Here is a 27,840-nt window from a genome sequence, read left to right on the forward strand (position 1 = left end):
GCCATTGCACAAGCTCCCTATCTATTACTATTTTCTTAACTCTCTGTGTGTTTGATCTGATTTTGCTTCTCCACTTCAATTTATGGAGTTGTTGATTTGAAAATGTGCTTGTGAAGTTAAATATGATGCTGTCAAATTGCTTGTGACAGAAAATGTTCATAGTGCCTGGGCTGGTACGGCACTGACGTGCCACCGTGCCTGGAGGCACTGGCACGGCACGCTTCAGCCCTGATAGGGCCGTGCCTGGGCTGCTGTCTCAGCACGATGGCACGTCAGGCACGGCACGGCGGGCCACCGTGCCGCTTAGTGTCGTGCCTTGCTGGGCTGTGCCTGACCGGGCCCGGGCCCGTGCCGGGCCGGGCGGCCCGGTTGGCCAACTATACATTGGTTCTACCAGGCAAACGTATGTGTATATATATGTGCACACGATAGAGGTGGATATATCAGCCGCAGATCATATCGATAGATAGATAGCTCAGGCGCACGATCTTCATCTGAGCGGTCGAGACCACGTGCGACATGGCCGGCAAGAGGACGATCCCTGTGCTTTTCATCTGGGCCATGGCCCTGCTGCTTATTTTCATGGCCCACGGTACGTACGTGAATCCACTCTGCATGTGAGCCTATGTATATATTTAAATTTAGAAGTTAGTACAGGAAAGGAAAGACCATCAATACTAAATAGAATATAAATATAATATAATAAGGTGCACAAGAAATAGCTCTGAAGAGTATACTTGGCACACTTCACATTGTCAGAAAAATTTAATAGTTGATATGAAAGGTCATATGGTCTAGTGGTAGGGTAATCCAGTGGGATTTTACCTAGTCGCACCTTTTTTATATAAGGTGCAGATCGAATAAATAGCTCTGAAGAGTATACTTGGCACACTTCACATGGTTAATTAGATAAATTTAATAGTTGATTTGATATATAATTTTTATATAACTTGGGGTAAAGGCAAGATGATCTTCTAGAATTAAAATCTGAAAGGATGTAGAAGGAACATAAGCACCTAGAAGAACATATTTTTCTATCACAAATAATAAATTAGAATTGGCTCTGCAAGCCTTAGAACAAAAATAAAATTGCTCAAGGAAGAGTTATTAGCCAAAATAGTGATATTATATATATTAAAAAGGGTATCTAGCTCTCTCCTGTATAAGAAACTTGATAATACTAGTTAATATTGCTGAACATAGTAATAAAGATATTGGGTATACTATACTACAGTAGATCTTTAAACTCAGAATAGGAAAAGTATCTGAGAGCCTCTAGAAGAGACAAGTCACTCCAACTATTACATAGAGACATAATTAAGACCATTAAGTTTTACGGATAGATTAAAGGAAGTATATATGTGATGATATCGAAAATTTAGAAGAAATGATCGATCAGTGTAGAAAGATATCTTGAAAGATATCAAAAATATACTTACCTTAAAAATAAGGCCTCAACAAATATATATATCAAAAATTAAATGTATGTATATTAAGAGAACCTGATCGATGTTCAACAACTGAGAATTGCTAGCTGTTTGCAAAACAATTTGATAAATAGACGATGTATATATGTCTCTTTCTCTTTATTATATAATTAATTAATATAATACTTCTGATATACATACATAGGTACGTATGGTTTCAACCTTTAGTTGGAACATATAATTAATTAATCAATCGCTGTTTTTTTCTTTTCACGCTGGCTTTAGGCCTTGTTTAGCTCCCACGTCAAAACTTTACACCTTATCACATCGGATGTTTGGACACATGTATGGAGTATTAAATATAGACTAAAAAATAACTAATTACACAGATTGCGAGTACTTTGCGAGACGAATCTTTTAAGCCTAATTAGTCCATGATTTGACAACAAATTGCTACAATAACGCATGCGCTAATGACGGATTAATTATGCTTAATAAATTCGTCTCGCGGTTTACTGACGGATTCTGTTATTTGTTTTTTATTAGTATCCAAACACCGGTGTAGGAGGAGGCACTGGGTCCCGAGGTCTGGTTGCGAGGTCCCTCGACCCTCCCGAGGCGACCGATGCCTCTTAAGAGATGCCCAATGGTTCGACCCTCTGGGAAAAAGTAAGTAACTTTAGATGTTCTCAATAATTTTTCATTTCATATGTTGAAAATTATAATGGAAACTAATAATTTATCTTAATCAATTGAACAGGGGTTGGATTAAGGTCAGTGGGGGTGATCACAACCGCAAGGTCAACAGCATCCTTGGCCTTTTGTGCAGGCAAAACTTCCTTGGCTTAGTGCAGTTCCGCGAAGAGCTGCAGCCGGCCTACACGTGGGACCACTACGTCGCCGCCCTCGACGCCGCTGATCGTGACGGCAGGGTATTCCCCAACAAGGCGGAGCGGGTGAAGGGCGAGCTGTGAGTAAGTATTCCTCGCACTACATTGCTCAATACATCACATTCACTGGACATTCTCGAAGTAATGACTGTATACATCACGTCTATATGCAGGACTTCTACAGATGGCAGGAGCGATACGAGGCCAAGGCGGCCTCCATCTGTGAAGAAGCCGCCAAGAAGCTCGTGAAGGACATGCACTACGAGGCGTGCGCCCAGGCCATCATCGACTACTATGCTCAACACAGACGGATGAAGGTTAAAAAAGAAGAGGCAAGAACAATGAACCTGACCAAGGAACAATTCTTGCAGGTACATATAGAACATTAATACTTACTTTTTATGAGATTAATTACGCTTAATTTCATTTTTTCATATGGCATACACTGGATCACGTAGGTGCCTCCGTACTGGTGCGCCCAGCATGCCCAGTGCTGGAAATACATGGTGGACAAGTGGGTGGAGCCCAGGTGGGTGGAGACGCACAACGCTTGCCGGGACCGGCATTTGCTGATGCCACGTGCATCACACCATCAAGACAGCCTGAGCCTCGACGAATACAGGGAAAAATGGGTACGCGAATTCATTTCTTTATTCTAACGCTCAATTCTGCATAGTTTCTAATCATTTTGCATTTTTGCCGCAGTCGTCGTCACATGAGTGCCAGCCTTGCTCCCAGTTCAAGGCATGGGTTCTGTCCAAAAAGGGCAAGGCGACGGCAAACATCGACTTCAACCCGGAGGACCCGCCCGAGGCGTACAGCGATCCCAGCATCCACAGCCGTGTTAGTGAGTACACGGCAATGGCAAGGCTAGTTCATGGGCCACAGTTCGATCCGAGCACCGAGGATCTTGATGGAGAAATAGTGATGAGGGTGGGAGGAGGCAAGAAGCATAGCCGGTACTGGATTGGCGACAGTACACTCGACACGGCCTCTACTCCCACTCTCTCCCAGATCCGAGCAAGGAGCACGAGCTCGAGCCCGGCGATACGCCCACGGCCAACCACTACGCAGTTTCAGATGGAGACTCTTCAGGTTATTTCTTATTTATTCATCGTTCGTTGATTGTTACGTACTTCAGCTTTGTATTATAACATTGGGATGAAATGTTATAGGCTCGGGTGGAAGCAGAAATAAAGCAACGGGAGGAGATGGAGGCGAGGATGGCGGAGATGGAGGCGAAGATGGCGGCCGAGCGGCAGACGATGCAGAGGATAGAGGAAGAAAATCGGTTGAGGATGGACCAAATGTTCTAATACATGCAGAATTTTGCATCGAGTATGGGTCAAGCTTTGCCACTGCCACCGGTACTATTCCCTCCACCTCAGCCACCCACAACTACTCCTGTGAGTCACTTGACACCTTATGTTAGATCTATTTATTATTATTTTTATGCCAAGATATTAGATGGATGGTTACCTTGCTTTTGCACTACATAAAAACTCACTAATTAACATTACAGATTTTTCTTTCACTTGAAAAATACAATGTAACTTAGTTCTGGACTATCTGTTGTGTATCTGGACTATCTGTTCTCGCATGGATCAAATTTGGATGATAATTATTCTCCATTAGATTATGTTCTGCTGTGCCAAATTGTTTATTTTCACATGGACCAATGAACATAGGAATTGCTGGGGAGCTTTTTCTGCGAGTCTGACTGTGACCTGTGCCCGGCCTCTGGATTTTTTTTCCTTCTTAACTTCTTGACTGTGACCTGCGAGGTTGAGAATTGGGATTTATCACTAGCTACCACTGACCTGCTTGAGTTAGACACCTGTGTTGCACGCATTTTCTGCAGGAAGGAAGAATGAATGCATTTAAATTGCAAAATGTTGGCATCTTATGCCTCACAAGAGGAGCATGATTACTTTCAAGTTTTAACCAAGCACAACTTTATAATTAGCAAACTGGTACAAGAGTTTTACATGACTCTTTACTGTACAAGTATTCATTCATAGGGGACCATAACTTCACAGCACACACTACCTATGAGCAGATAGGGTTCCCTGGTTTCTACAGCATATAGCTGATGATTTGCTCTCAACCTATAGCTATTTACACATAACACAGTTATCTATATTCTCCAGCTCCTTTTATTTCTTACCTGAGCAATCAATAGCTAGTTCAATAGCTAAGATATCTAGTTCATGTAGCAGTAGTTCCAGTCTGGTGGTTCTTCACATCCTTCACTCTTTGAAGTGGTGTGTGTGTGTGTGTGGTTAGTGTGGATATGCTGGAGATCGAGAGTCAGTAATCTCATAATATATATGCCTCGGTGCTGCTGTATATGCATCTGCAAGTTTTGCTGCTACTGAACTACTGATCTGATCCTCCAACTATAGTCATCATTAGTTAAAGGTGGTTTATTTGGCCTGGGGATTTGGGAAAGATGCAAATAAAAAGCATTGCGGCGCCCTGGAGCTAACTAGCTAGCCGTAGGCCGTAGCAGCAGTGATCTTTACTGCCTTTTGCTCATCTGAAGCTAGGTTGCTCTTGCTTGGAGCAACTAATAAAGTTCTGATTCTGACAACATTATCATTGAAAGTGTAGTGGCTCCCATCATGATATCATTACTGCCTTTTGCTGTCGAGCTTATTTTTTTGACACCATGCACTTTCCTGATGATTACAACTGGATCGTGGCTTAGTTTTGGTATAATCGTACTATTTTGTCTCTGATGAAAATTTCTTTTGGGCGGAATAAAGATTACATCTGAATTTACTCATAAGTAGCAGCGCATGCAGGTAACACTAACACTGCTCTTCTGGGTAACTAATGCATAATAATAAATCTAGACATCTAGTTCAGCTTCAGAAAGCAAATGGGAGGGACGACTCTGATCCTCAAGTGTAGTGTTGATCTGCAACTTAGGATGACTTTTTTTTTTCCTTTCGGAAAGGGATTGCAATCTCAGGATCTATTCCTTGCTTTCGATTTCATGTAGCAGTAGTTCCTGTCTGGTGGTTCTTCACATCCTTCACTCCTGAAAAAAAAGTAAAGCCGTACTCCATAACTTTATCTGAACAGTGGCCATGCAGATCAAAATGTGTGCATAGCACGAATTTAAGTGTTGCATTAGTGTTGAATGTTGTGATTACAATTACAGTATGCTGTAGATGCACACCTTTCGATACTGAAATTCACTTTGCAATATGAAGTCTAACATCGTGGGAGAGACGAGGTCTGGTTTACCCCATGTAACACTCTCACCTAACACCCGATGTGACATCCAAAAATTTACGCCCTGAACAAAGCCTTAATCTGCAGTTCCGGCAGCACACGGGACCATCACCTTCTGCATTTGCTGCCCTTGGAGGTGTGAGCCGATTGCTGTAAAAACGTGCACCAACGCCGAGTGCTGCACTAATACCCTAGCTGCGTATACGGGCCTTAATTCGTTCTCTCTACGTGTTTCAAATTCCGCAGTCTGATCGACTACGGATATGGATGGATGCATGATGATTGATGAATAAGCATTCAATGAATAAATGGATGAGGCTGTGTTTAGTTGGTGAAAAGTTTTTGGGAAAAATGTCACGTCGGATGTTCCGTGCGATGTCGGAAGAGGTTTTCGGATACTAATAAAAAAACTAATTACATAGCTTGCCTGGAAACTGCGAGACGAATTTATTAGAGAAAATGGTGTTCTTGCCCCTTAGACAGATGTGTAATTGTGATTTTGCCATCGTTTTTCTAACTTTGTGATTTTGCCCTTAACTGTTCATAAGTCAACGCGATTTTGTCCCTGGTCAATGCGAATTTGCCCCTGTTTTTACCGTTGACTAGGGGCAAAATCGCGTTGACTTGTGAACAGTTAAGGGCAAAATCACAAAGTTAGAAAAACAAGGGTAAAATCACAATTGCACATCAAAGTAAGGGCAAGAACACAGGAGCCACAATTTATTAAGCCTAATTAATCCATCATTAGCACATTTGTTACTGTAGCACTTTAGTGTCAAATCACGGACTAATTAGGCTCAAGACGTTCGTCTCACAATTTACACGCAAACTGTGCAATTGATTTTTTATTTTGTCCATATTTAATACTTTATACATATGCTGCAAGATTCGTTACTGTAGTTTTTCGTGAAAAGTTTTTGGATCTAAACAAAGCCCGAATAAAAGATGGGAACGGCCCACATGCATGTGTGTACTACGGTTTCCATAAAAAAAATCATAATAAAGTGAAGTGCGAAGTGAATGATATAAATGAAAATTGAGTCTAAGTTTGTATGTTGACGAATTACAGGGGTGCGGGAGGGGAATCGCCGCGACTGGGAAGAGAGGACCGGTCTTTTTTTTTCTGGAAGGCTCGACGCAGGTCCTGGAATGCCCGTGCTGCCGTTGATGCCGGATCGGTCGGACACAAAAAGCAGGCGACGTGGCCGCGCGAGGAAGCAGTAAATGGTGTTGAGAAATAAGGGTAATGGTTAGATTATTACAAGCATGTGTTGAGAATTGCAAAAGAGACATGACTTGATGAATATGGATGGATGAATTGGCAGGCAAGCGTGTTGAGATTAAAGATGAGACATGAGGGTTTGCATACACTACGACATAAAGTGGGACTTTCACCGTCGATTATGAGACAATCGACGGTGATACTTATCACAGTAGGCTCATGAGATGAGGCATCCCTTCTGGATGACCCACCGGTGGTGATAACAGTTTTCATCGCCGGTCCGGCGTATGATCCGTCGGTAAACACAATATCGGCCTTCGCCGCTGTGTCGTCCGCCAAACCGGCGGTGTAAACACTAGCACCGCCGGCTAGGCATCCGAAGTGCGACACGCACAACGAAACCAGCGGAGAATAGAAGTTTCACCACCGGTTAAGATGGAAAGACGCACCACTGTTAGAGCCGGTGGTGAAACAACCTTATCACCGTCTGTTCGTTGGCGGTGGAAATATCCATGGTTCGGACGACCACATCGTCTGCCGAGCCAGCAGTTTGAAACTTTCACCGCCGGTTTGTTCTTATGGAGAATTTGTTTTATTTCTTTGTTGTGCACAGTACGTTACGGTAGTGTTACAACTCTCATCGCCATTATGCTAAGGCGTTTGTTGCTTTTGTCTCTAGCACAACAATTAGATTAAAGTTTCCCATCACTAGGCATCGCCTTCCATCAGCTGGCTTTTCTCGCTTTATGTTCCCAGGAATGCATCTTTCTCATGGTATCTTGTGGGGCCATAGACTGTTGTTAGCTTTACTCTGTTTTGCGGAGATTGAGAGGACATAATTTGGATGTTGGCCGGTACAAAGCGCCTATAGGGGAGTTTTCTTTTTGGATTTGTTGACTTTCCCTTTTCAAACTTTTTACATATTTATTAATATCACTTAGAGGCCAGGCTGGGCATTCGGTTTAAACCGATAATTCGATTTGGTTATTCGGTCTGGGAAAACTTCGGTTTTGGAGAAGGTCACAACCGATCGGTTGCAGAGAAAATGAGAAACCGACGATCTCGGTTTCGGTTTCATCGGTTCGGTGGTCGGTTTCAACCGAGATTTGCCTGTCTCGTACCTGCGTGGGATCTGGTCCGCCTCCTGCCCTGCTTCTGCGGCGTCCCCCGGTAGTCCCCTGCGGCTGCGCCATCCCCGACCGCCCCCAGCCGCCGCTCGCAGCGCGATCGCCGCGCCAGCGCCGCCACGTATGGCTGGCCGGTCGCGCCGCCCTGCTCGCTGCTTGCACGCGTGGCGCCGGAGCCCCACTCGCCTGCACTGTCGTGCCGCCCCGCTCACTGCTCGCCCACACGGCCGGGACGCGCAGCCCCACCTCGCCTCCCCGCCGTACTCGCGACACCTCGCACCCACGCCCGTCGCCACCGCGCCTCGACGCCTCGCAGTGCGCCAGTGGCCCAGTGCCGCCGCCGCTGGCCTGTTGCCCGTCGAGACTCATGTGTGGTGTTGGTGTGGATAGGGTTTCACTGTTTTAGGCTAATGTGTGGTGTGTTCACTGTTGGGCCTTTGGTTTGGGCTGCTGGTAGCCTGCTATGCGGACGCCTCAGCATGTGATTTGGAGTCCTGGCGATTGGAGTTCGGTTGATTTCGTGTGTTCGGTTCGGTGAACATCAGAACCGAAGTCGACCACCGAAGCCGAAGTTCCCCAGCACAGAAACCGAAACCGAACCGAACAACCGAAAAAACCAATATTTCGGTCCGGTTCGGGTCGGGTCGGTTTGGTTCATTTTTGGGTTTCGGGTAAAATGTGCCCAGGCTGACTTAGGGGGATCGTTACCTATTTTATATTTAATAAAATTGAGACCACTCCCTCCATCCCATAAACAAAGTGTCATTCTCGTTTCCCGATAAGTCAAACACTTTTACTTCCTCCGTCCCAAAATAAGTGTCATTCTCGCTTCTCGAGGAGTCAATCGTTTTTAACTTTGACTAAATATATATAAAAATACATTAGTATTTATAGTACATAATTAACATTATTAGATAGATCGTTGAATTTATTTTCCTAATAAACTTACGTGGAGATACAAATGTTGCTAATATCTTCTATAAACCTAGTCAAACTTAAAAGACTTTGACCGCCACGAATACCATGGCGACACTTATTTGGAAACAGACGAGTAATTTTGACCAAATATATATTAAAAATAACATTTATGATTAGATGGATCGTTGGACATATTTTTATAATAAACTTATTTGGAGATATAAATGTTGCTAATATTTTTTCTATAGACCTAGTCAAACTTAAGAAAATTTAACCAACACGAGTTCCATAGCGACTCTTTTTATAGAACGGGGGAATAGGTTATTTAAAGAAGAGGTAAAGTCTATTTTTTTTTTAACTTTCAACCACAATCATGATTTTTTTAACCTGAACTACGAAATTAAGTATCCGACTCCCAACTGCGAAATCAAGTATCTGACTCCCTGATACTGTAGAAACCCAATGGAAACACCGCTCCGAACTTGCATTGTGATCCTAGAGCGGAAAATCTAATGCGCGCGGGGTCGCGCGCTCGTGGTGGAGCGAGCGACCCCTGCCGGACGCGGCCTTGCCTGCCCGCCATGCAGCCCTCCCGCGTTCACCCACCATGTGGCCTGGCTTGCACGCGATGCGGCCCTCTCGCGCTCACCCTGCATGCAGCCTATGGTTTTTTTCTTATTTTTATTTAGTTTTTGTTTTATTTAAGTTTTTAGTATCCTTTTATCTTTTTTTGGTTTTCATTATTTTTTTTAGTTTTTATTTTTTTTACTTGTCAATTCTAGTATTATTTTTTAGTTATCAATTTCATTTTAATTTTGTCATTGCACACATAAGTTGCCACAAAAGAATTTGTCCCCAGTTTCAGTTTATTTCAGTCTAGTTTATTTCAGTTTTTTTTTGTTCCATTTTTCAGTCATGTTTTTTTTAATATTTTTTAGTTTCAGTTCTCAGTCACCCTTTTAGGTTCGAATGCATTTCTAAATCTTATATATTAGTTGTATAATAACTTACCCTCTAAGATGGCACCGTGTGCAATGCTTCTTCTAATAATTTGCGGGTGCAGCTTTATCTTATTTTCGGTTGCTACTCTTGCCTTTTTAATAAATGTCCCTCTAATTTCAAGCTAGCCATGTTTCCCGGCTTATATAGTGGGGTTTTATAATAACTTGTCACTCTAGTTGGCAGCTTATGCAATGCTTGTTGTAATAATTGGCTTTCAGGTTATAGCTTGTCTTGTTTTGTATCACTATCCTTATTTTTTAATAAATGCCCCCAGTTGGCAAGTTAGGTTTCCTGACTTTTTTGTAATGTGTTTTATAATAACTTGTCCCCCTAATTGATAGCTTATACAATGTTTATTTAATAATTTGCCCCACTAGGTTATAGCTTGTCTTGTTTTGGTCCGTTACTCTCTTTAGGGGTTAGTATCTTTATGTAAATACTATATAACAAATTTATTATATTCTCATGGTAACGATACCACATGTAAAAACTTTAGTTTATTTTTTGAGTAGCAAGTTTAGTATTACATGATAGTAACTTCTTTTATAAATCTACTAGCACTAGCACATTTTTATACATAAATTGTTATTAAAATAATTTTTTTTAAAACATATATAAGTGAGATTTAGTTTTATTCGTCTCGAACACACTGGCGCAGACGAAATCGAAAACCTACACACCATTCAAAAGTTGTTGCAACTCAAAAAAAAAAATGTTTTACTTTTCTTTTGTTTACGTCAGCTCTTGCATGCATCTCGTTGTTTGCGTCTGACGGGGGAGTGGGAGTGGGAGTGGGTCCGATCGACCACAGCTTTGCATGCATCGATCGAATGGAAAGGAGGCGGGGGAGTGGCAGTGGGTCCGATCGAGCGGGGTGCCAGGCGCACAGATCGGTCGCACACTTATATCTGCATCCATTCTAGAGGTGGTTTTCCTATTTTCTAAAAAAAAACTAGTCCAGTTTCTAAAAAAATTATAAAAATGTAGAAATAGTACTATTTTTTTTCCAAAATCGTTATCTATTTGTGTTGGTGATTTATCTAGAGTTATTTGGAATGTATGTATTTATTTATTTTCCTATTGTTTTGTTGCTTGTAGCCATGCTTATTATATATTTAACTTATCATGTTATACTATATACACGAGACCTAGATCGGCCAAGAAAATTATCAGATTATTAGAAGACATACAATGCCATACTTCACCATAAGTTGGAGTTTGAATTGAAGAGTGGACTTAAAAAGCTGGCATAAGTTCCATGTGAGTAAAAAAAAAAGAGCGCATGATGTACTATTATTCAAAGGTTTTTTTCCATGGCTAGACATCGCTGTCTATCTGCCGGCTTAGGTGATCGCCTTACAGAAGACCCTATGGAGACGCCCAGGCTCAGAGTCGGGTTTCTTCACTCATTGCTACTTCTTCCGTCCCAAATTATAAGATGTTTTAGCATTTCTAGATTCATAACTTTTACTATGTACCTAGACATAATATATATCTAGGTGCGTAGCAAAAACTATGAATGTAAAAAAGACAAAACGTCTTATAAATTGGAACGGAGGAAGTATATGCGAACTTTGTATTCTAAAGATGAATCCCTTGCAATCCATAGTGATCGAGAGCTGCTCTACAACGCCTCATGTTGGTTTAGGCTCGAATGTCTGTTGGTTTTGTATGTGCAAGAAGTGTTAGATCAAAGTTTCCCGTCATTGCCGTCCAGATATCAGCCGGCCTTCTGTCGCCTTATGTGTCCCAGACCAGGAATACTATGCATCCTTCTTATAAATGTTAACGGACCCCGTTCCCCGATTTCCCGTGGAAAATTCACCTATTAAGGACGGGGACGGTGGCAATTCTCCCCCCACGGGGGATTAAACGGGGGAAAATCATATCCATCAGGGATCACGGGGGCGGGGCAGTCCCCCGTCCCCGCTCCCCGTGGGGATCCGACTACGACAACGCTGAAGGCCCAGCAGCCCGCGGTGCTTCCAAGGGCCAATACCAGTGTATGTATATAAGGTAAGCTGTGACCTAACTTTGTCTCTTCAGCGACCTCTCTCCCGGTCCCAATCCCCAGCCGCCAGCCCCAAAATCCTCCATATCCCACTCGCACTGTCCAGCGAGAGCTGGGCAAAAATAACCGAGAACCGAACCGAAAGAACCGAAACCGAAAGAACCGGGACCGAAAATTTTGGTTAGCTGTTCGGTTCTTAGTTCTTAGGAACCGAATTAACTGATCAAATTTCGGTTTCTGGGCTTGGTTAACCGAAATAACCGAAGGAACCGAAATTCACAAACAAGCCCAATAAACCTTACAATATAGGCCTAATACTAACTTAACCCTAGATATAAAAGGTGGATGACACCCCCTCACAGCCTCACACCCTCATATTTTTTAAAATCTCGGCATTGTGCTTTTTTTAAAATCTTTTTTCCTATTTTTTCTATTCTTTTTTTTGCTGCTTGTGTAAATCCTCGGTTAGTTTGGTTGGAACCGGAACCGAACTGAACTAACCGAAACCGATTTTGCTCGGTTCTAAGATTTACGAAGAACCGATCAGTTCCTATTTATAGAGAACCGAATTTATGTCATAAACCAAAGAACCGAACCGAAACCGATCGGTTAACGGAACGCCCGGGCCGACCAGCGAGGAACAGACGGTCGCACCCCAGCCAGGCACCGACACCGCACGGGGTGAGGGGCAGCAAGCGCGGGCGGGCGGCCGGACTGGGCACGCCTCGATGCGTCGCCTGCGGCTGCGAGCGGTCGGACAAGGCGCGTGCGGTCGAGCCGGCGAACGAGCACTCGAGCAGGCTGCCGGAGGTCCGGAACTGTAGATCGGGAGTTCAAGAAACAAAAGCCGCCGCCAACAGCCACCATGTGCATCTCCTTTCAATTCTAGTCCGTGATTGGCTAGAGGACATCATAGCTGTGGAGCTCCGTGGCCCTGTAGGAATCTTGTTTAATTTTGCTTTTGTATTTTCTTTGGGGATTTAGATTTTCTAAGATGGGAACTGGATCTATTTCATGGTAAACCCGGATGTACGAGATTCTTCTCAACTGTAAGCTTTGCTAGGATTGTTTCTTTGGATTTTAGATTTGCTTTCGTCCATAGTAGCTACTTGGATTTTGTGACAGGGACGGGGACCCCACGGGGATGAAATTCCCGCATGGGGACGGGGATGGGCGGGAACTTCCCCCGATGGCATTCGCGGAGATGGGGATGGAGGAGATTTTTGCCCGGGGGACGAGGATGGGAAGCTATCCTTCGATGGGGAATTCCCCGTTGACATCTCGATTTCTTCTCACGGCATCTCCTAGGTACGGCCATAGACTGGGAAGTTCAGAAGTTGCAAGAGATCAGGCCACCACCACACGTACCACAGGCTCATTTTGGAACATTCCTGGTTTATAAGCATCGTACGTGACAACGTATACGAAATCTTCTAAAATTTTATCATAGCCTCCACATACGATATCACAACATCTCAACAAATTTCATGATTTTTGGACTTCGTTTGTTTTTTATAGAATTTTAAAACACTTCGCACGCAAGTTCGCGGTCATGTTTCGCGAACAAGATGTCCGAAATTTCAGGTCCATTTCTGGATACGGCCTCACACTACACTCACTAACATGACTATCATTTTTTGAATCATTAAATTCCATTATTCCACGTGCAGTTCAAATTTATATTTTTTTAAAAAAATTCAAGTAAACGAAATAAAGTAACTAAATATATAAAAAATCCATAAAAAATCCCCAAATTCTAACGAGAAGTTCCTGGTACTTTAAAAGGGCTGCACAAAAAATTTAGAGGAAAAAAAAAACTTTATCAAGCGCCGGGGCATGACACTCGATAAAAGGGGTCTTTGCCGAGTGCCAAGAATAAGGCGCTCGGCAAAAGAGGTTTTTAAATTTTTTTAAAAAATTTCTCTTTACCGAGTGCCTTCACAGGAGGACTTGGTAAAAAAAAAAAAAATTTAAAAAATTTACCGATAGCCGAATCAGGACACTCGATAAAATTATCTCCTTTGCCGAGTGCCTCCGTGATCCGACGCTCGGCAAAGGGGTGGGCGGGGACTTAACCGAATTTGGCCGGGCAGTCAAGCCACAGACAGCCCGCGCGCCGCCGCTCCCGGCCGTCCCCACGCCGCCGCCTGCCAACGCCGGCCCGCCCCCGCGCCGCGCCGCGCGCCGCCCTCCCCTCCCCGTGCGCCGCGCCCGCGGCCGCCCCCGCGCCCACCAGCCACCGCGCGCCGCCGCCCTTCCTCGCGCCGCGCTCGCGCTGGACGCCGGGAGCAGACTCGGTGCCCCGCCGCCCTGCCTGGCCACCTCACCTCTGCTCGAGCACGCGGTTGCACTCGCCGCTGGGAGGCGGTCTTGTTGCCCCGCTCCCGCGCGTATCGCCGCCAAGCAGCCACCCCGGTGCTCCGTCCCCACGCATCACGGTGGAGGGGTGAGCGAGGAGAAGGTCGCAGATATCAGGCTGGGCGGCGACCCCGGTGCTCCGTCCCCTGGGCTCATCTGCGCCACTGCCACAGGCTGCAGGTGCGCCATTCTGCTCCTCCCTGGAAACTGCTTGTTCGTGTTGGTGTTAGTGGTGAAATTTTAGAGTGGTGCGTGGGGCGAGGACGTTCTCACGGTGATGGATTGGGTGGGTCTGCCCCCTTGCCCGCGCAGCAGTTTCTGGTTTTTGTCCGTTTGGGTGATTTGGAATGCACTGTTGGACCGTTGGTCTGTCCGCCCATCAGTGGCACTAATTAGTTGTTGAGTGTGGAATTCAGAACGATTTTAGTTTATATCTGCGGCTGAATTGGTCAATTGACAGCTGACTTGCTATTTTAAGGAGGCTCAATCAGGGCTCTGTTTTGGAAACTGGAGCATCCTCTCATTACTCATCGCAGATCACACTTTCGTTTTATTCCCTCTTGGGTTGAACCAATGGTGCTGCCCAGCTACTAACATTGCTGAAATGTAATTGTACTTTACCATTATTATGTATACAGGGTCAGATTGTGCTGATAACTAGCTATTGGACAGTTTTGCTGGTATAAGTGGGGAAATTTTGATCCACATGTTGGACAACGGAGAGATGATATGGATACTAGTGTAAACAATGATTCGAGCACTCCTTGAAAGCGCTTTCAGAAAATTAGCATTTCCTCAGTCTTCTTTGGCACCATAGTACCAAATGGTCACAGGTCTTAAATAGATTGAGCTATGCAATTGAGTAATGGATTTTGTGGAATTAGTTGTACTAGTTCATTTGGGAATATAAGTTTATGTAGATCTTCGTGACCTTCCAAATGTGCAGTGATTTTAGTGTCTAACGACAAGAATTTCTCCTCCTGGTAGTTTAGTTATGTAAGAAATGCATGACATGTAATTTGAAAGTTGCAACATATATGTAATGCTTACGCTCTGGATTTCTCAAGTTTTAGTAAAACTACTCTTATTAGTAGAACCTATAGATTTATGAGATTATGAGATACAAAATGATAGGAGAATGAAAAGTTACCATTGCAATTTATACTTACAGCGATACAGTGTGTAAATTTGTGTCATATAATTGCATCGTCATCAATTTCGCAACAAATGATCATCTGGATAATTTAAAGCAGCTTAATTTTGCTCATGGATATCATAAGTGCAATAGAAATATTCTTCCTCAGTTTCCTTGTTAATCTAACCAATTGAACATTTTTTAATTTCCACACTAATTTCATTCCTTTTAGTTTTGATCATATTTACTACTGAAAGCTTCTCCCTTCCTTGATCCATTTTGTTTGTTTGTCCTTTGCTTATACTTTATCAAGTCTATGACTTAATTACCATATCATCTTTCCAAACTATAGGTTATTCAAACTGATATTTGAAGAGTTCACAGTACGCATTATTCCAAGAGATGCTCCTCCACTAGAATCTGTTGGACCACAAAAGTGTCTTGCTTTCAGCACAGATGGTGCCAAATTTGCCATTGGTGGAGAGGTATGGGTTTGTATTATATTGATTTCTGAATTTCGAGGGATCAAAGTTTTTTCTTCTCATTTTTCTTTGTTTTCCATTCCTATTGTTTGCTTCTTCTTTTGTTATACCTGCTATAAGAAGAAAGTTGTCAGCAGTTTATTTTAACTGTTTGTACATTTAAACCCTTCCTTTGTACATCCTATATTTTGAACCACTCTCTTGCATTTAAAACCCTTGCTTTGTACATGCTATGAAAACTATTTATTCTAAATGTTTCATTTGTTGTCTAGTCCTATTGTTCAATGCAGTGACTTGTCCGATATCAATACTCTTTTTAGCTGAATCTGATACCAGTTGACTTGTTCTTTTGTACCACTGCAGGATGGGCATCTCAGAATATTCCATTGGCCAAGCATGAATGTGCTTTTGGATGAACCCAAAGCTCATAAATCCTTCCGAGACATGGATATCAGGTCAGGACAAGCTTAAAGCATTACTTTTCTTTTCTTATTGTTCACAGAGGAGTGCCAGAAATATCATCATTAGATTAGCTAAATGCTTATGTAAAATGGACACACTCACTAGAGTTGTCTTTTGAACTGGAAAAAAAAACATTGATAGTATAACATATAGTTAATTCCAAACCTACATCTCAACTTCTCTAGTGTCATGGTTTCTGGTTACTGGTCACTTCAATCATCACCAACTGATACAGCATTGGTGCCTTTCATTTTGTAGCTTAGACTCAGAGTTCTTAGTTTCAACATCCACTGATGGATCTGCAAGAATATGGAAGATAGATGAGGGCGCACCACTGGTCAATTTGACTCGATCCTCGGTATGCTATGATAAATTTCTTTTATTTTTGTTTACTTGTTGAGATGGTTGAAATTGACTTCTTTTCCCTACTTTTTTCTTTGTATGCCTACAGGATGAGAAGATTGAGTGTTGCCGCTTTTCTAGGGATGGCATGAAACCGTTCCTATTTTGCACTGTTGCAAAAGGTGCGCTTTTAATTGATCTTGAGAATTATACATATGCGGAATTGAAGGCAGGCTGATTTTGACTAGATCTGTGTTCATCACTGGAGCAGGTTCCAAAGTTGTTACTGTTGTCTGGAACGTAAGCGATTGGAAGAGAATTTGGTACAAAAGACTTTTGGGAAAGCCTACAACAACAACAACAACAACAGCAACAAAGCCTTTAAGTCCCAAACAAGTTGGGGTAGGCTAGAGTTGAAACCCAACAGAAACAATCAAGGTTCAGGCACGTGAATAGCTGTCTTCCAAGCACTCCTATCTAAGGCTAAGTCTTTGGGTATATTCCATCCTTTCAAGTCTCCTTTTATTGCCTCTACCCAAGTCAACTTCGGTCTTCCTCTGCCTCTCTTCACGTTACTATCCTGACTTAGGATTCCACTACGCACCGGTGCATCTGGAGGTCTCCGTTGCACATGTCCAAACCATCTCAACCGGTGTTGGACAAGCTTTTCTTCAATTGGCGCTACCCCTAATCTCTCACGTATATCATCGTTTCGAACTCGATCCCTTCTTGTATGCCCGCAAATCCAACGCAACATACGCATTTCCGCGACACTTAGCTGTTGAATATGTCGTCTTTTCGTAGGCCAACATTCTGCACCATACAACATAGCAGGTCTAATTGCCGTCCTATAAAACTTGCCTTTTAGCTTCTGTGATACCCTTTTGTCACATAGGACACCAGACGCTTGCCGCCACTTCATCCACCCTGCTTTGATTCTATGGCTAACATCTTCATCAATATCCCCGTCCCTCTGTAGCATTAATCCTAAATATCGAAAGGTATCCATCCTAGGCACTATTTGACCTTCCAAACTATGCGCTGTATAACCTTTTAGCAATGGAGAGGAAGTCGTACTAGTTATGATTATCACTCTAACTATGCGCTGTATAACCTTTTAGCATGCTCACATGGATCTGTATTTCTTTCAGAGGAAGCAATGATGGTGACTTCTGTGCTGTTGATGTAAAGAAAATGGAAGTTTCTCACTGGAGCAAGAAAGTTCATCTTGGTTCCTCAGTCACCTCCATCGAGTTTTGTCCTACTGAAAGGTAACTATAGCTTGGCATTATATTAGTTTACTGGGCACTTTTCTTTTTAGTTCTGCCTGACTGCTTATTGCAGAGGTTAAGTCAGGCCTGCTTTTTAGTTCTGCCTGACTGCTTATTGCAGAGGTTCGAATAATCCACCTCATGCATCTTCGAATGATGGAGCTGGGCCTTCACCACAGTCGCCTTGGCCGAGATGAGTGCACGTTGTATTTTTTTCATTTGTTGTTCACTTTGTGATATACTTGTGATGCACTTGTGGACTTTGATGGACTTGTGGATTTATTTGGATGGACTTGAGCACTTATTGTTATATATGTGATATATATTGTGATGGATGTGATATGTGCGGATGGATGTGTGGATGGATGAGATATATATGTGATGGATGAGATATATATATATATGATGGATAAGATATATATGTGATGGATGAGATATATATGTGATGGATGAGATATATATGTGATATATGTTTGTATGAATTTATTTGTGATGATGGAATGTAAAAAAAAAATTAAAAATTGCAGTTTTTGGTCACTTTGCCGAGTGTTGCACTCGGCAAAGGACCCCTTTGCCGAGTGCAATGGTCATAGCACTTGGCAAAGCTAGAAAATGGGTGTCCAGAAAATCATTTTCCAGCTTTGCTGACTGCTGTGACCATGACACTCGGCAAAGAAATTTAAAAAAAAATTAAACTTTGCTGAGTGCCGGACAGAGGGCACTCGGCAAAGAATTTTTTTTTAAAAAAAATTCAAACTTTGTCGAGTGCCGGGCAGAGGGCACTCGGCAAAGAAATTTTAAAAAAAAGTTCAAACTTTGCCGAGTGCCGGACAGAGGGCACTCGGCAAAGATTTTTTTTTTAAAAAAAAATTCAAACTTTGCCGAGTGCCGGGCAGAGGGCACTCGGCAAAGAAATTTAAAAAAAAAAATTCAATCTTTGCCGAGTGCCGGACAGAGGGCACTCGGCAAAGAAATTTTAAAAAAAAATTCAAACTTTGCCGAGTGCCGGACAGATGGCACTCGGCAAAGAAATTTAGAAAAAAATAAAACAATCTTTGCCGAGTGCCTGAAGGTTGGCACTCAGCAAAGAAAATTTGTAAAAAAAAATAAAAACTCTTTGTCGAGTGCCTGCAGGGTTGGCACTCGGCAAAGTGACCGTCAACGGGACCGGCGCCGTGACGGCCGCTTTTCTTTACCGAGTGCCTGATAAAAGACACTTGGCAAAGAGAGCTTTACCAATCAATTTTTTGCCGTGTGTTCTTTGTCGAGTGCAAAATGGCCTTTGCCGAATGCCTCAGGCACTCGGCAAAGAACCTGAATCCAGTAGTGTGTGGAAAGTGGCTTACAAGTTGAATATGAAGCCGGCCTCTAACTAAACATTCTATGTGCTGCTATACAAATGCACACAACCAAGGTAAGCCATCCTTCAACATTATTTATAAAACGCTATAGCGAGATATGTCAACAACATTTAGTGGTTTTATTATTATTAAAAACATGAAAATTCTCAATTAGTTATGCATAGAAATATAAAATAAGGAAATTTCATAAATATAAATACTTAAATAGGTATATGTCCAGTGCTCTAGGATAGCATGTCTGCAAGGTCAATTACTTAGTCATTTAATCAATCAATATATACACTCAAGGTTATAATAATCCACATAAACAAACAATCAACAACTCGACAGTTATTCTAGTAATCTAGAACAAATTATGAATATTTACCTTGGTCCAGATCAGTGGAGTAAAACTAATTTAATGGTAAGCCAAATAGCAGTGTTTAGTGACTGAAACGTTGATAGCTATATAACAGTAGAACAACTAGTAATATCGTAGGGGTAGGCCTTAAAAAAGGTATAATGGCTATATTTAGAGGGTGTTTGGGACTGCTCCACAAACTCCACCGTGAAGTGGCTCTATAAAGAAACTAGAGTTTGTGGAGCACCTCTTTATGTGCTCTCACAACTCCATCCTTTAGAGTGCGTGGAATTGAAATCGTTTGGCTAAAAAATGAGGAGCGGAGCTGAAAAACGTGGAGCGAAGCAGTCCCAAACACCCCTTTAGAACCATGCACACAACAACTTGGTCTTAATCACAAGACAAATGGCTTATTGATCAATCCCATCTATTGTACTTATTATTGGTATATATAAGAAATACTTATTAGTAAGAGGAGGCTTACATATTTCCTTGCTTGCGTCACCTCAGGCCTCAGGCCAAGAAGTTTTATAACTTATTTACTTGTCTTTAGGAGTTGGGATAAAATGTGATGATTAGTCATCACATCTTGAAGCGCGTAAGAATGAAAGATTTGGGATATGGAATCCCATTACTAGAATACTTTGAGTTATTACTATAACTTAAACTTATAACCATAAGTCAATCCATAAACAGTTAGTGAGTGATTAGGAATACTAAAGTACATACAAGATTAGTAGTGAGAGAATCTGAATCATTAGACATGTTTTCTCATAAAAGGAATCATAATAAAGACTTGAAATTGGTGGAATGATGATTTCTCTTTTGCTAGGCCCAACGCTAAAAACCTACTACTTCAAACTTCATGTTGTAACCACAATATTTCTCCCTTTTTTACCCCAAGATTTGCAACATTATGAAATCGGGAAATTTGCGACTAGATGAGGTGCTATTTGAGAACAATCAACAGATTTAGATTTGTGAATTATTATAGAGAATTCTTTGGTTGAATGGAAGGAATTAGAAGACTGCTTTCATATATTGCTTCAAAAATACTCCTCTATCCTTAAAAAACTTGATATTTTAGTTTTGTTCTAAGTATCAGAGCCGGTTGGCTCAATTTGGACCTTTAGCTTCACCGCCGTTGAGCCGACGCTATTTAGAGTGGTTGGGATGGACACCTCTAGGCCTTCACACTTTGACGGCACTAACTTCCTCTACTATAAAGCTAGAATGGCTTGTCACCTTGAGGCGGTAGATTTTGGTATTTGGAGAGTCACTCGTGATGGGATGAAATCCATTAAGAATCCCAATAAACCCATAAAAAGTGAAGAAAAAGAAATTCATTTTAATGCTAGAGATAAAAATTGCTTGTTTGACTCTTTTAGCATGGATGTGTTTAACCAAGTGTTCACTTTAAATACGGCACATGAAATTTGGTTAAAACTCCAAGAGCTCCATGACGGCGCAACTAATGTTTATGAGCAAAAACATTATCTAGCTAAACAAAATTAAGATTCCTTTAAAATGAATGACGATAAGCTTGATCGTGATATGTATTCTCGTTTGAATCTAATTATCAACGAGCTCTATTCAATAGGATTAACGAAGCTAGATGATGCGGACATCATGAATAAGATCATCTTCGTGCTACCATAAAAGAAATATGCAATCATCAACACCATCCTTCACAACATGGAGGACTTGAGCACTATGACCACGGCCATAGTCATTGGCAAGATAGTGGCATTTGAAATGTCATGGAAGATGGGTCAAGAAGAAGCCTCGTCATCAAGCAAAGGCAAAGCTCTCACATGTAGTGAGAAAAAGAAGATGAAGGGCAAGCAAGTTGAGACAAGCTCAAGCTCAAGCTCCTCAAGTGAAAAAGAAGAAGAAGAAGAAGAAGAAGATGATGATGAATCAAGTGATGATGACCAATCTTCCTCCTCCACCTCCGACCTTGATGAAGAATCAATAAAACTTATCAACAAGGTGGAGAAGATGATCCAAAGGCTCAATGTCAAGGGTGTGCCCATCCAAATTCAAGATTTCATCTTCACCAATCAAAGAAATGAGCAATGAAAGAAAGGATGCTATGGATACGGCGGGTTGGGGCACTTTGTGGAAGTTTGTCCAAGCAAGCCCACACCCAAGACAAAGAAGAAGACGTGCAAGGACAAAACCCTCACATTAATAAGGTCATGGGATGATTCTTCATGTGAAGAAGAAGACCATGACAAAAGGCGAGGCCACAAGCACTCATCATCACGCTCTTCACGTGTGTGCCTTATGGCACGAGGTAACGAAAGCTCATCCTCTAGTGAGAGTGATAGTGATGATGAAATGCCTTCTCTTAATGAACTTGTGCAAGAAAATCTTAAATATGCTAAGGCTTGCACTAGCCAACAAAAGAAGCTAAAAATGTTGCAAGAAAAGCTAGATAGTTCACAAGAAGCATATAAAACCTTGCTTGAACAATATGAGACATGTGCTAATCTCAATATGAAACTATCTACTAAAATTGAGCAACTAGAGGCTAGTGAAACAACAAATGCATGCACAATCAATGATGAGCAACTTGTAAAGAAAAATGAAAAATTAAAAGAAAAGTTAGCTAGCTCACAAGATGCTTATAAAAGTTTGCTTGCTAACCATGTGCAAACATTGTGATGAGCTAACTAATAAAGTTGCTAATCTTGAAGCTATCAGTACAACCCTCACCAAGGCAACTAAAAAGAAAAGTTCTATCTTTGACATGCCTAAAAAGGATGCTTCTACTTCTTACAATGATTTATATTTAGACTCGCCTTTGTGCAACCAAGTTTGTATTGAGAAATTTGTTGTAGATACATGCACACAAGAGGTTGCAATAGAGAATGAGCAACTCAAGCAAGAAGTGGCTTGCCTTACCAAGGACTTAACTCAAGTAAAAGGCAAAACAGAGCAAGCCCAACTTCATCAAGATAACACCGTTAAGGTAGTGAAGAAGCTTGATGAAGGACAAACCATGGTTTGCTACGTATGCCACAAAGAAGGTCATAAGTCATATGAGTGCAAGGTGAAGAATGGGGGAGGAGCTAAGAAGAAAGAGAAAAACAAAAAGAAAACAAGCAAGCTCTCCAACACCTACACTAACAAGGTGGACAGTCTCTTGAAGAAGAAGAAAAACAACAAGGTGGTGGCCATCAAGGTGAACAAGCAAGCCAACAATGGGGCCAAATGCATTTGGGTGCCAAAGGAGATCATTTCCATCATGAAGAGCACCAAGAAGGTTTGGATCCTGAAAGGGAAGTGAGAAGTCCGATGGACATCGGGGAATTTAGAGACTTGGTATAGTTTTGGGTGCATTTCATGGGGTGCATCATTATGGACAAGGAAATTGCCAAGTGGGTTAGTGAATACAATGGACCTAAATTTTTCTTCCCATGTTAGGTAACTAGATTTAATTTCTTGCAATTTCAATGAGCATCTAGTTCATTTTCATGCCTAGGTTTGCATTTGCATGTTTAATCTTTTGTCTTGCATACACTAGGTATATCTTATGATAGGCTTGCTCGGTTTCATTCTTAACCCTTGGAGCAAACCTGCATGGTTTAAATTATTTAGGAGCACAACACATAGCTTGTTTTATAATTGTTCATCTAATATATGCCAAAGTCCAAATTGTAGATAATTTTTTTCCGAATATCACCTTCAAAAATGATTCTCACATTCATGTGATGTCATCTTTCAAGTGGTATTTTTTATTCTAAAATCAATGTGCATGTCTCCTACAAGTATTCCCTACTTGCGTGCACAAATTTAGGGGGAGATTACTCTACAAGTTGGATGCTTTGAGACTAACACCTTTTCAAGCTTATCATGTGTGTAGTAGTCTCATTACAAGGAAAATAGAGTCCCTGGAGTTAAGCATCATACTTCAAATATTCACCACCTATTGCAAGTGGTACAAATCAAATTGGTTTTCACATGTGGTATTTATGAACCGATATCATCATGTTGATTTCACTTTGGTATTTATATTCTTTCTCCATGCATTATATAGATTAATCTACCTTGAGCATTAATTTTCCAATTATGCATAAACTTCATTCTCCATCATATGTATGCATATATTTAGGGGGAGCCTAGTCTATGTAATGTGAGAGTCAAATTTTATGACCTATTCCACTCCACATACAAAGGATCATAAAGTTTGACCCTCCCTTGTGCTACTAATGTCTTCCTTTTCGGTGTTTGATTTCAAAGGGGTGAATTTGTAGGACCAAAAGCAAGCCCAATCATAATAATTTATAAGTGGTAACGGTCCGAGAAAGGGAGGATAGTGGCTTATGGAGTTAGGGGAAGGCTTAAATCCATAATGCCACATGAGGACATTTACAAGGGCAAGATAAGTTTTCAAAGATGTTTATATGTGGTATCTTTTACCTTTACATATGGTATCTTTTAGCATCATATAACCTTGCCCTTTGCATTGCATCCTAGTAAGTAAATAGTTTTTTTAAATTCCAAATTTTTATTATTTGCTTGCTTTGGTTGTGTCGTCATCAATCACCAAAAATGGGAAGATTGTAAGGAAAATGGACCCTAGGCCCATTTACTTTGGATTTTGGTGTTTGATGACCAACACAACTAAATTGGACTAATGAATTTGTAAGTAATTGTTTTGTAGTTCAATAGGCTGCAAGACGTGACTTGGACGAAGGCGATATGATGATCCCACAATCAACACCATAAGCAAGACCCTAGAAGCACAAGAGAAGACCCAAGATATCAAGCAAAGTCCAAGCACGAAGATGGAAACAAAGTCAGATGCAAGATCGCGAAGAAATGAGCTCGGCAGAGGTGACCGGACGCGGTCCTAGAAGGACCGAACGTGTCCGATCAGTTGCTCGGCAACAGTAGGCGTCAGCAGCTGTGACCGGACGCTGAGCGAGGCAGTGACCAGACACACGGACTTCACTGTTTATCATCGCGGCAACAACTCAGTGAGGATCGGACGCAACGGCACTGGATGACCGGACGCACAAAGTGCAGCATCCAGTCATGTCCAGAGATGTTCTAGAGCGGCGACCGGACTCGGCAGTGCGTCCGATCTCTTCGCGCGCGCTCAATGGTCGGGACGACCGGACGTGTCCGGTCAGAACGACAGCAGTGTCCGGTCAGTAGAATAGAGCTGGGTTTTTACCCCTAACGGCTGCTTTCTCTATGCGGCTTATAAATAGATCCCCAACCGGCTATTTGAGGTGTGGAGAGCTGAGGAAATATACCAAGGGTGTTGATACACCATTTTAGTGATCTCCACTTGTATATTGCTTAGTGATTCATTAGGTGATTAGCGTAGGTGTTTTATGAAGTGCTTAGATTGATTAGACCACCGCTTATGCGCTTGCTCTATGTTTAGGCCTAGTGTTTAGTGAGGTTTGCACACCTCTTATCACTCAGTGCTTACGCGCAACATTATTGTATATTGGAGGAGCTTGTAGTCTTGCGAGATCACACCAACCGTGTTTGTAGTGTGGCCGCCACCGTGTTCCGGATGGAACAAGACCCACGGTGTTTCGGCCGAAAGCTTGATAGTGAATACGGTGTGGAGCATCCAGGAGAGGTTTGCCGAAAGGTATGTTGGAGACCCACTTGCTTGTGGGGAAGGTCTGGGGCTATCCACGGAGTTACCCGACCGGGAGCTTGGCCCTTGCGAGAGATTCCTTATGAGGGGCTCCAACGAGGACTAGGGGAAAGGTTGCGCGCTTCTCGATGCCTCGGTAAAAATACCGGAATCGTCGACGGTAGTTTGTATATCTCTACCTTACTCTTTAGCTTCCGCATTTACATTGTTTACATAACTTTTTTATGGTAGAGATAGCAACATACTAGCAAAACAGTAATAATATATTTAGATAGTTTATCTTTTGTATATGTTTGCTAAGAATAAAAAAAGAGGCTTTAGTTAGAGTTCGAGTTTTAAGTTGCCTAATTCACCCACCTCTTAGGCGCCACAGTCCCTTTCAAACTCTAAAAGTTCGATTTATTTGAGAGCGAGCCATAAAAAGGAAAAAAAAGAACTATACGTATCATGCACATCCATCATGCATATATGCAGCTAGATACTAATAGTGCTAGCTACATGGAGTCGGTCAAATACAAGTAAGTCGATCGTCGCGCACGATTTGTGCTCTACGGCACGTCAGTAGCAAGAGCACTGTAGCACCGCCAGCGCAGCTTGCCCTTGCCACACCCAACTAAACCAGCAGCATCGCAGCCGCGCCACACCAGCTCGCGAGCGCGGCCACGGCGATCTTCCGGCTCGAGGCGAAGTCCCAGACCTCAGCTCGTGCGAGGCCGTAGAGGACCAGCGCCATGGATCGAGCCACGCGCTTCCCACGGTTCCCTCTCGGCGTCTTCAACACTGCCTTCGTCGCCGCCCGACGACGACGACCCCATGGCCTGCGCGGCGTAGTGCACCATCAAGTACATCGCCGTGGAAGCCGTGCACGCCAGCGCCAGGTCGTCCGGTCGGCTCAGGAGCTGGCCGTACGCCACGGCGAGGGACGCCGCCCCCGCCACTATCGTCACCGCGGCCGGCATCCCCGGCACTACTGGTTGCCCCGACGACCTCTGGTCAGAAGGATATGGAGGAGCAGAATGTGCAACTACAGCACGACATCTACAAGAACCTATTTTGTACACTGAGATGAGGTATATATAAGCAAGAGTATAGAACAAAATTAGCATCCCAGATACGGTGGTTTAAAAGGTTCTTTCTTGGCATCTAGTGCGTGACAGAGACTGAAGAGAAAGGGAATCTGACTAGAGGTCCAGATGGCCAAATGGTTGCAGCTTAAAATTAGAATCTTTTTTCGAGCCATTAGGTCATTTGCTGAAGCTACAGGATTTCTTACTATGAATAGGATTAGGGAAGGATGCCTGTAACTGCTACGTCGAATATGGTTGGACAAAATATTAGTTTACGAGTTGAAGAGTGTGGAAAGTGGCTTACAAGTTGAATATGAAGCCGGCCTCTAACTAAACATTCTATGTGCTGCTATACAAATGCACACAACCAAGGTAAGTGTCGGATATCTATACCCGGATATCCGAGCCAAAGGATTAATAAGCGTCACGTCGGCTCATCCAATGGTTAAGGACGCAACTGCGGCCTCGTCCGACCCCCAGGGGCCGGGCCACGCCTCGTCCGACTCCGAGGACGAGGTTTCTGCCTCATCCGACCAAAAGGTGTGGGCTGCGACTCCTTCGACCCTAGGGCGCGGAGTCCGACTCGTCCGGTCCCACGGGGAGGGCTCCGCCTCGTCCGACCCCCGAGGGTCGGATTCCGTCTCGCTCGGCCCCCAGGGCGAGATTTCCGCCTCGCCCGTTCCCTGGGGGTCGGATTTCCTACTGGACAAAAGCAGTGGCCCCAGGGTGAGACCCGAACCGCTTCAACCACTACGGCGTGGAGGCGCACGCCCGGGAGCATGTCTCGGGTGCGTCTAGATGCGACTGGTGGTCTCATTAGGCCATGCTGGGAGACTCACTTCGCCCACCACGTCAACAGGCCAACACTGTGCTTCCAACTCCCTGCCTGACCACCGTCCAACGTCAGTCGACCGGCGTCAGTTGACTAGCACTGTACTACCAGCCCCCCGTATGGCCCTTGTCAGGGGACCCTTTGACCATTCCGTTCGCTCGGATGGGATGGAAGAAAAGAATGGTGCACGACGCCCGCACGTATGCTGCAGCGGCCAACAGAACCCCGGTGCAACGCCGCTGCCACCACGATCTACAGGGTCAGCGGGACCCATGCGAAGAGGAGGATGGCACACCCCCGGGAGCCTTATTTCTTTTTCTTTTTCCCCTCTTCCCCTCTCTCGGTCTCTGGTATCCTGTTCTCTTCCCTTGGTCTATAAAAGGAAAGGCATGGCACCGTTCAGAGGGAGATCGATCGACCGATAGATCGAGTAGTAGAAGCATCGAGCAATCAAACCACAGAGACTTGGGAGCTCCTCCCTCTCTCGACAGTTTGTAACCCCCTACTACAAACTCAGTGCTGGTAACACGAGAAAGCCCGAAACTGGACGTAGGGACATTCAGCCCGAACCAGTATAATCCTTGTGTCCTCTTAGCACACCATCCGGGTTAGACACGCAATATACAAATTTACTAGTTGGCTGTTCGAAATACCGACAGTTAGCGTGCCAGGTAGGGTCTTTGCACGTCACGTCGATACCACTAGGCCGCGGATGGCTAAC

The 27,840-nt window shown here is 43.1% G+C and overlaps 1 protein-coding gene across 1 annotated transcript; it reads left to right on the forward strand.

The window, feature by feature from the left end:
• The first annotated feature begins 13,029 nt into the window (after nt 1–13,029).
• Nucleotides 13,030–18,087, forward strand: LOC136503554 (SEC12-like protein 1). The gene is made up of 10 exons (XM_066498594.1): nt 13,030–13,148; nt 13,839–14,378; nt 15,686–15,818; nt 16,179–16,270; nt 16,536–16,635; nt 16,729–16,801; nt 16,891–17,021; nt 17,056–17,063; nt 17,771–17,890; nt 18,012–18,087. The coding sequence occupies exons 1-10, from the start codon at nt 13,030–13,032 to the stop codon at nt 18,085–18,087; spliced, it is 1,392 nt and encodes a 463-aa protein (XP_066354691.1).
• The last annotated feature ends 9,753 nt before the right edge of the window (nt 18,088–27,840 follow it).

Source organism: Miscanthus floridulus, chromosome 14 (genome assembly GCF_019320115.1).
Source record: "Miscanthus floridulus cultivar M001 chromosome 14, ASM1932011v1, whole genome shotgun sequence".
In the NCBI taxonomy this organism is placed as follows: Eukaryota; Viridiplantae; Streptophyta; class Magnoliopsida; order Poales; family Poaceae; genus Miscanthus; species Miscanthus floridulus.